The sequence below is a fragment of the Gymnoscopelus microlampas genome, assembly GCF_963454915.1.
Source record: "Gymnoscopelus microlampas genome assembly, chromosome: 22".
Classification (NCBI taxonomy): Eukaryota; Metazoa; Chordata; class Actinopteri; order Myctophiformes; family Myctophidae; genus Gymnoscopelus; species Gymnoscopelus microlampas.
Window position 1 is genome coordinate 31939263 of NC_139959.1, and position 10394 is coordinate 31949656.

At 41.3% G+C, this 10394-nt stretch overlaps 1 protein-coding gene across 1 annotated transcript in view; it reads left to right on the plus strand.

The window, feature by feature from the left end:
* The window catches only part of avl9 (AVL9 homolog (S. cerevisiase)), a 54670-nt gene extending 44542 nt beyond the window's left edge, over window positions 1-10128 (plus strand). The window contains exons 16-17 of the mRNA XM_084048850.1: window positions 6026-6114; window positions 6853-10128. Coding sequence (XP_083904976.1) covers window positions 6026-6114; window positions 6853-6983 — 220 coding nt within the window. The 3' untranslated portion in view covers window positions 6984-10128. The remainder of the gene's footprint in view (window positions 1-6025; window positions 6115-6852) is intronic.
* The last annotated feature ends 266 nt before the right edge of the window (window positions 10129-10394 follow it).

A 10394-nucleotide genomic window follows, 5' to 3' on the forward strand; every position in this document is an offset into this window, starting at 1 on the left:
TATTGACACATTTAAAGGTAGGGTAAGTGATTTGCTTTGGTTAAAATAAGTGTTAAATAGCTCTATATTCTGATAGTACTCATTGCTATAGAGTGTTTGTTCAGTATTAGGAGTCTCCTTGTCTCTCCACCTCTTTATTAAACAGAAAATGCATTTTCGTTTCAGTTTCATTTCCAATTTTTTTTTCCAGGACAGAGAACTCAATCAGGATACAGATTAAACAAGTGAAATTGGAAGTGATGACACTAAGAAATGAGCTGACAAAATTGGAACTGGAACACTATACAAATTAAGCTTAAAAATGGGTACTTTCCCCTGATTGGCTGAGATTTTGACACCTACCGAAAAATGTATTTTCTGTTTATTAAAGAGCTGGAGGGACATCTGTTACTGAAAAAACACTCTATAGCAATGAGTACTATCAGAATATAGTATTTTAACCTTTTAACAAAATACTTTTTGTTTTAACCAAAAAATATCACTTACCCTACCTTTAATAATTTTATACATTTAAAAAGTGCAGAAATAACTGATCTACAAGCTTTTTTTCAACATGGAAACGATGATGACGATTATTCAAAAATAATTGCGATTATCTCAAATACTTTAGACGATTATGTAATAATTGTGACCGTCCTAATTGAAATACAGTATAATAATACCACTTATAATAATACATTAATACATTAACTATTATAAATGTATTCAATGGGTTCGATTTCCAACCTCTAGACCTGTGTTGTCTAATATTATTAAACGTGTAATTAAGTTACAGTGTAACTGGGGGAGGGGCTTCCTTGACCCTCCCTCGAATAAATGTGTAACTGTTACACATTTATTCGAGGGAGGGTCAAGGAAGCCCCTCCCCCATCCTCACATGAGGATGAATACTGGGCTCTTAACTATTTATAGTCTCTAGGCCTGCACGCTTCACTGCCTCCCTCCTGTGTGTGTGTGTGTGTGTGTGTGTGTGTGTGTGTGTGTGTGTGTGTGTGTGTGTGTGTGTGTGTGTGTGTGTGTGTGCGCGTGCTTGTATTAGAATTCTTGTGAGGGTCACATGTCCCCACCAGTATAGTAGAATATGAGAAATGTAAGGTAACTGTACATTTACTCAAGTACTGCACTTACGTACAATTTTGAGGTTTTTTTTTTCTTTACTGGAGTATTTCCAATTTTCAGTACTTTTACTTCTACTCCACTACATCTCAGAGGCAAATATTGTATGTTTACTCTACTACAATTATTTGGAAACTTTAGTTACTTTGCAAATATTTTCAAACATTTACTTTTCTGGTACTTTAAGTACATTTTTATACCGATACTTTTGTACTTTTACTTAAGTACATTTTGACTTCCGGACTTTTACTTGTAACGGAGTATTTCGACATTGCAGTGTTGATACTTTTACTGAAGTAAAAGATCCGAGTACTTTTTCCACCACTGGTTTGGATACGATGAGGAGCTGTTGATCTGGGTCAGACAGTGAGAGCCAGGGCTAGCCTGGAGCTGCGACAAGACGCGATGCTAGTTTAAGGCCAGGTTCTGGCCAGTGCATCCACCGCGAGACGGAGAAGGGCCTGAAATAGGCTCTATTCACAGCAGCCATATTGCGAAGACATTCACAGGTGTTGCCAATGATACTAATGAAGGCTCTGTTCCATTCTGGTCGAACAGTCAGGGTGCTGATATTGTGCATTGTTGGCTCACTGGAAACACTCTGTTACACCAGTGGGTCTACAGTTGGGGTCCAGGGGCCCTCATGGGCTTCCAAATGGCCCCTTACGGGTGTGTAACTCTGAGAGTGTACAAATGGAACCAAATGGACCCGTAAGGGTCCATTTGGTTCCATTTGTACACTCTCAGAGTTATGGGGGTCGTGGAAACCACTGTGCTACACTAAATGGAACAGAGCCTTCATTAGTATCATTAGTAACACCTGTGAAGGAAGTGATAATATGGCTGCTGTGCATAGAGCCTATACCTGCCGGCGGGACTGCCCGAGTGCCCTTTGAGCAAGAAAGGACTGCTGAAAGACATTTGGTGTCCTCTAAGAAGGGATATGTGAAGATGTATTTCAGTTGTCCTTTGCAAACCAACCACACAGTAATACTCTTTTATCTATGTGCAACAGAAACTACTTTAAACCCAGTGGTGGGAAAAGTACTCAAATGTTTTACTTAAGTAAAAGTATCAATACCGCAATGTGGAAATACTTTATTGCAAGTAAAAGGCCTGTGTTCAAGATGTTACTTTAGTAAAAGTACAAAAGTATTGGCATCAAAATATACTTAAAGTACCAAAAGTAAAAGTACTAACATGTTTGAAAATAGCCGATCTACAAGCTCACAACGCATTGCATCGCGACGCGTTGTGAGCGTGAAACATGTGAATGGCACTCAATGAGTTAAGTACCAAGGGCTAGGGCTTTTGTATGGCCTGGCTTTTGTAATGCAAACAATTCATTTGTTTTATTTTGAAAAGTGTGATTTTAAAACCTGTTTGGCCTAGCCTGACATTAAGCCTGAATTTTCATTTTGTGTCACTCCATTATTCAGTCTGAAAGCCCTCTCATTGTAGCCAATTTCTGAGATGGGGGCGTGGCCAAAGTTTTTTTTTTCAAATACTCTTTGGCGATTGGTTCATACTGGATTATCCCGATCCCGATTCGTCGTACAGATTTTCAACCGAGAAACACCCGCCTTCGACAGCGTCACCAGACCCTGAATGCGAGGCAAACGATTCAGGGGGTGGAGCCAGGCTATGTTTGGCCATGCAATAAGAGTGAATGGTATCACTGCATTAGGTTTCAAACTTTGTCACGTGAAAGGACCCCCAAATGATTATGTACTCGGGAACGATGCAAGTTGTGAATACATGCCCCACCCCGATTTTTGATACCCGTTCTACTCGTTGTCAGGGTACCTGTTGTACCTCTCTGTCTGTCTGTGTCCCTTTTATGCCTATATATGGAGATCCCTTGATGTCATCAGTATATGCACATATACCTGCTTGGGCATGACCATATATGGGCATAGCGGTCGGATCGGCGGCTCTGGACAACCGGATCTCCATAATGCGTATATGGACGTATCGGTTAGATCGGGGTTTTAGGACAATCGACACTCAACCCCTGTGCACTCAACGACCCGTAAGGGTCCATTTGGTTCCATTTGTACACTCTCAGAGTTATGGGGGTTGTGGAAACCACTGTGCTACACTAAATGGAACAGAGCCTTCATTAGTATCATTGGTAACACTTGTGAAGGAAGTGATAATATGGCTGTTTTGAATTGAACCTATTGTGTTGATTCGTTGATGTATAAGAAATTGTCCATTGTGCCGGTTATTGTTATTCTAAATATCGGTTTCCATATATCTTCGGGTAAGAGCCCAGCCCTGTTGTGAGGCTCTTTGGTTGAATCCAGCTGGTGTGGTGTGTGGCCTGGCTCTGTGAGTCAGAGATGCCACGCTGGCACACAGTCACCCATTCCCCCCAGTCAGTCCACAACCGTGCCTGTGTGTCGGCATGTCACAATTACGACACAATTGCTTGATCACAATTATTTTTGCATAATCATCATAATCATGTCGAACTTGAGCTATGGGAATATCAGAGGTGGAAAGTAACTAAGTACATTTACTTAAGTACTGCACTTTGACATTTTGAGGTATTTGTACTTTACTTGAGTATATCCAATTCCCAATATTTTTACTTCTACATAATCTCGGATTTGCCTATGAGATCTCGGATCCAAATATTATGCTTTTACTCGACTATATTTATTTGAAAGCTTTAGTCACTAGTTACTTTGTAGATTTTGTTTATTATTACGAAACCTACATTAACCACTTCAGCTCTGCATACATTTCGGCCATTTGAAAATAGCCGATCTACAAGCCCGATCTTGTAGATCGGCTATTTTCACAAGATGTTTATACATTTGAAAACTTGAAATAGGACATTCTGCATGATGAGTACTTTTACTTTTGGTCTTTAACTACATTTTAATGCCAATACTTTTTAAATTCCGGACTACTTAAGTAAAAACAATTTAGTACTTTTTCCACCACTGGGGAATATGAACGGGAACAGGAAATAGGTACGCCACCTACACTTTTTGCACATGAGCCTATTGCCCAGCCCCGACCTCCCACCCAGAACAACAGATTCCGCAGCCATAAAGGAATCCCATTCAGCTCAGGGTTTATGGGTTACGGCGGGCCAGTCGCACTGAATGTTATTTTCAGATGAACAATCATCGGTCCATTATGAGCCTAAGCAGGTTGGCAGCCGTCAGTGGAAAAGGGTGCGGGCACTGCCAACGGCAGGGCACAACAACAGAGCAGCTTTGACTGACAGGCAGTGGTGGAAAAAGTACTCAAATATTTTACTTAAGTAAAAGTATCAATACTGCAATATAGAAATACTCCGATACAAGTCCGTATATTCCGTACTTTTAAGTAAAAGTCCGGAATTAAATATTTACTTGAGTAAAAGTACAAAGTATTGTTATCAAAATTTTATTAAAGTACCATAAGTAAAAGTACTAAAATGTTTGAAAATAGCAGATCTACAAGCGCACATCGGCTATTCTCCAATAGCCTAGGTATAAAATAGGAATAAAGTGGTTAATGTATGTTTTATTATGTAATAATTTATATCTGCAAAGTAACTAGTAACTAAAGTTTTCAAATAATTGTAGTGGAGTAAAAGTACAATATTTGCGTCCGGGATGTAGTGGAGTAGGAAAGTAAAAAAGATACCTCAAAATTGTACAGTACTTGAGTACATGTACTTTACACCACTGGCCACAACAACAGAGCACAGCTTTTGACCGACAGGTCTCTGTGCATGCCATCTGGCCGTCTCTGTCAGTAGACGGGATGTTTTCGACGGCGTTTGCAATCCAGGACATGACACGGGGAGCACAAAGGGTCTGAGTCTGGCTGAAGGTCGGGTCACCGGAGATGTGTGTTGACACGTCCAAGCCAGATAAACAAGGACGTTGATGTCCGTTGATGTAGTTTGTTTAACCCATTAAGACCTGGAACTGTGTCATTTTTAGATTTGAGCTAAAAAGCATTATTTTACACTTTGGGCTATTCAAAAATAGCAGATATACAAGCTCATAGATCTGCTATAAGCTTGTAGATCTGCTATTTTTGAAAAATCGTGAAAATGTGTGCAAATCTTTGAACATAATATATTTTTAAAGCAAACATTTTTAACTCAAATCTTTGCTTCTGGGGGTTCCTGGAACAAAATATTTTGAGATGGGGGTCGGCGGCCAAATACATATAATTTTGGGGGTCCTTGACATGAAAAAGATTGAGCACCACTGATATAGAAACATACGTTTTTCAGAAAACTGTTGAGATTTAGGAGACATGTAGAATCGGCTTCAGGTCTCAATGGTTTAAAGACGTGAGATCAAGGCAGGATCAGCGTCATCTCTGCATCTCTCCTGCACTGTCTCCCTCTCACCTTTCCTACTGTCTCTCTCTCGTAAATTAACTCCTTCTCAGCTTTCCTACTATATTGAAATGTCTTTATTGGGAATAACCCCTTGAGATGAACCATCTCGTTTTCAAGGGGCTCCGCAGTTACAGAATACATAATAATACATCCAAACCCTGAATACTTTGAAATAACATTTATCAAAAATACATTGTTTATTTCCTAGGAGGGAGAGAAAATGGGTTGTGAGATTGACTGTAGATAATAACAATAAGATAAGTAAAAAGATAAGTAAATACAATAGGAATGACTGTGTTATACCTTCCTGTATACTAAACATACTGTATATATTGTTGTGGGCTGGGGTGGTCCTTAAGGATTGTTCGAAACATGCTAGTGGTATAGAGCTCAAAAAAGGTTGAGAACCACTGGTTTAGAGAAACCTAGAGGACTGCTCAGTGTTACAGCTGCTAATGGAGCATTGGCTACAGCAGGTGTAATGTTGTAAATCATGATAATATCCCTCGAAGCGGTAAAGTCATTGTGATGTACCTTTTTTTTAAAAAGCTCTGTGCAGAACAGCGAGCGAGGAAAGAAGCTGGGCAACGCCATGATGACCACCAGTCGTAGCATGGTTCAGACCGGGAAGGCAGTCGGTAAGCACGGAACAGCGTTCAGGCTTAAACGCTGGCTTAAACAGCGTTTTAAGCCTGAGTTGCATGTCGTTTCGGCCGGGTTTTGCACACCGAAAATAGCTGATCTACAAGCTCTCAACACGTTGCGATGCGACACGTTGTGACCTTGTAGATCAGCTATTTTCAGTGCACGACACCGGCCTCAATGCCCCCTTATTTTTTAGAACATAACGCCAATAGGCTATATGCACAGCAGCCATATTGGAAGGAAATTGGGCCTTTACAGGTGTTACCAATGATACTAATGAAGGCTCTGTTCCATTTAGTGTAGCACAGTGGTTCTCAAACTTTTTAATTTCAAGGACTCCCATAACTCTGACAGTGTACAAATGGAACCAAATGGACCCTTACGGGTCCATTTGGTTCCATTTGTACACTCTCAGAGTTACACACCCGCAAGGGTCCATTTGGAAGCCCCTCAAGGAACCATGAGGGTCCCTGTACCACACTTTGAGACCAGAATGGAACAGAGCCTTAATTATTATTATTGGTAACACCTGTTAAGGAAGTAAGAAGAGGCCCAATTTCTTTCCAATATGGCTGCTGTGCATAGAGCCTATTTATACTTTTACTCATGTGATTTGGTTAGAAATGATGTTATTTTAATGTTATTCGTTATTTAAATACATTTTTTCTATTACGTTTTTTTCATTACTTATTGCATCATTCTTGTCTTCTCTTCCTCCTCACCGTTCACAGGTCAGTCGGTGGGCGGGGCCCTGACGAGCGCCAAGTCGGCCATGTCGTCCTGGTTCTCCACGCTGGCCCAGCCTCCAGCTGTCACCGCCTCCGCCTCATCCGCTGAACTGGACACCGAAACCAAGCCTTGACCACCACACCCCCCCCCTCCTGAGAAACCCGTCCAACCGGCCCCTCTCCTCTCCTCCTCTCCGGTTAAATATCCACCCTTCCTTCCTTCCTCCTCCTCCTGTCCCCTGCCTTTCGCTCCTGTGACAGAATGCAAGTTCAACAGGAGCTGGGATTGGTTTTGGTTGTGTTGGGTGACCCCCCCCCAAACACGGTTTATATGAAGGATTGATCCCCCCCCCCCCCCCCCCCACCCACCCTCGACCCCCCCACACCAAACAACATGTGGGCTAAAAAAAAACGATAATCTCTCGTCTCATTCGGAAATGAACAACACTTTCGTATCCTGCCGCTCTGAAATGTTTGAAAACCATCAGCGACATCTTCGGGGTTTGACATCTAAACACCCCTCCCCGCTACGTCCTTTTTGAGGGACGGTGTTACCATCAAAGCTCTTTTAGTGGATTCCTCCTTACCACTCCGTCCTTGGTGGAGGTCGGTGCTGATGCGTCACGTATCCAAGCTGAGGCGCGTCAGACCCGCTGATCACGGCAGATCTGCTGCGGAGAGAGAAGCGGCTGCGATGTTTAAAAAAAACAAGTCTCGAAAAAGAAAGGCTTCGGTGGCAGCTGTCGGTCACCGGTTGCAGTTCAAACGCGCGCCATCGCCGGACGCGCTCCGATCACGCGCGATTGGTGCTGCCGATGGGTCGTGCTCAGTCCGCGACACGTTCCTGCAGTTTGTGTACTTCGGTAGTGCACTACTGTGTTTAAAACATGAATTCCAGCATTTTCTATGTGTTTCTATGTGTTAGCGTTGAGCCCTGGAGTACTGTAGATGGATAAGAGGACCTGAGCTGAACTGGGATATGTTCACAATCTACATTCACAGCAAGGCATCTAGCCATCCCGAACAACTGTGATTTACACTGAGAGAGCCGATAGCGAGGAGGTACAGTGTCTTGCTCAAGGGCACTTTTGACAAGACATGTTGGCTGTGTTCTGGCAATTGAACTTGTGACCTGTCTGTTATGGGACGGGCCGTATAATTATGACATCATACTGTGTGCCCCCACACTACTTAGCTCAAATGTCTGCAGTAACATTGGGGCTCTCACATTATTTTGATTCATATCGTCATATTAAGGGTAATTCCGACAGCAGTAACGGTTTAATGCTCAAACGGTATTATCCGCCATATCACAGTTGTTCGCCGAGAATAGCTACAAGCTTGCGACGCATAGCAACTCGCATCCGCGACGAGTTGTGAGCTTGCAGGTCGCACAACACCGTTGTACGACAAAGTATAAATCGGCTTAAAACGCTTGCAAATCTTTAGTCTGACATGGGCATTAATTACATAGTAGCACAGCTAAGCATTCTTTGGTTTGATCAAATTTCAGGTAAAGGGATTCTTCCCCTTCTTGAGTTTTAACTGACAGGTGCGTTGCAATTCACATTTTCACTTAGTCACAAAAATAAGTGCAATGATTTTGCAACCATTTTCCTAAGAATGTGCCCAGTTTGGTAGAGAGCTCCATATTATCGTCAGAAGTTAATATCCAGTAGTGCGTTTGCCAGGGTCTAGTACCACTGCAGCAAACCTGCTCAAAAGATCTAAGTGATCTAAGCTCAAACTGGAGCACACGTATGTCTATAAAAGCGTTTCTCAATTGATGGATCGGCAACCAAAAGTGCAGCGCAAGATGTTCTGGCAGAGTTGCAGACAAAGGTTACTCTAATTGGGGAATAGTGTGTCAGGATTTCTCGTTGGTCACTGTCGAGGACCTCAGGCGTGGGACCACCTTAGCCACTCTTTCAAGTGAACAATCCGTTTTTTCCAGCATGAATTTTGGACGAGGTGTTCAGTCATCCCTCAGAACGCTACTGGCTACTGTATACGATTGCCTTGGGAGATATTTAATGACAAAAAAAGTAAATGCTGACGGTAGCTTATGTATCAGGTAACTTATTTATTTGTTGTGTGTATAGTTTTAACTCTTATATAGTCCTTGGAACACTGGAACAAGTCCTCTGTTGGACCACTTACAGTATGTGTTCACACATAGCCACCATTCTCTTTCTGCGTACCTACATTATGCTGTATCATTTCTGTGTACTTGTTTATCTCGTGTAATTCTCATTGAGGTTGAGGTGCTTACTGGAAACTCTTTCCTTCCACAACTTCCTTTTATATTTGACAGTTCTGTTTGAAGTGTTGAATGGCAAAAATGGCAGACCGACAAGCTCAACGTGTCACATTCGCGACATGTTTTGAGCTTGTACGTCTGTTATTTTCGTTGTGCGACACCATCATGCGACGGAGCATGAATTAGGCTAAAGCATGCGCTGTCTACTCTAGACCATCTTTACAGCTGTGATGAAGTGGCATCTTTTTTTCTCTTTTGAACTAGAATCCGACCGATACAATTTTCTGGGGCTGATAACAATATTAGTCAGTAACGAATTTGGATATCAATATATCGGATCAAATACTTTTCTGTATGCACTGTATAAACATATATATTTTGCTCTGATCCATCCAATGTGGTTATTAAACATAAAGATATGTAATGGAGGCTGGATATTTTACAGTTTAACACTAAACTTTAACATCAGTGCACTGTAACGATAAACATTAAATATCTTAGAAAAAAATAACACAAATAGAAGAATTTCGAAATGAACTTTTTCTGCATCATGTAAAAAAGAAAAAAAAATCATATCGGCACCATATGCCCCACCGATATGTCACCAATATATTGGTGGAATTCTGAAATTATATTTTTACATTTTTACTTTTTTATTTTTTTCATGCTTTGTCTTCAGCCTAATTTATACTCTGTTGTAGACAGTGTCGCGCACCAAAAATAGCTGACCTACAGCTATTTCCGACTCGCTGACTGTATGTTGCTCAAGAAAGGCTCATCAAGTATAAGAGGATTTTGATTGTTCCAAGCTGGTTTTCTCTTTTTTTTTCATTTGTTTTTCATTTGTTTTTTTTGTCAACTGACAATATAATGTTTTAAATGTGTATTTAAAAAGAAAAAAGACATGAATGTTTTGTAAATTTGTGAATTCAAATTCACAAAAAAAATATTTTCTTGACAGATTCTTTTAAAGCATTTGAGAAGAAAGTGATATCACACAATATTGCTGCATAAAATAAAATGCATTTAAAAAACAAAACAAACATACTGAGACTCTCATTCATCCACATTTGTGTCGCTGGGAGCTTGTTGTTGTCGATGTCAGGAGGAGGATGTGTGTTTAAATGTAGGTCAGTCCAACAAAGAGCTGGGTGAAGGGGGGGGTTGCTGTGGGGGTTGCTGTGGTTGGTGGTAGCACATGGCCAGACAAAAACACACCCACGTGCTGCTCCGCACACACACACACACACACACACACACACACACACACACACACACACACAAT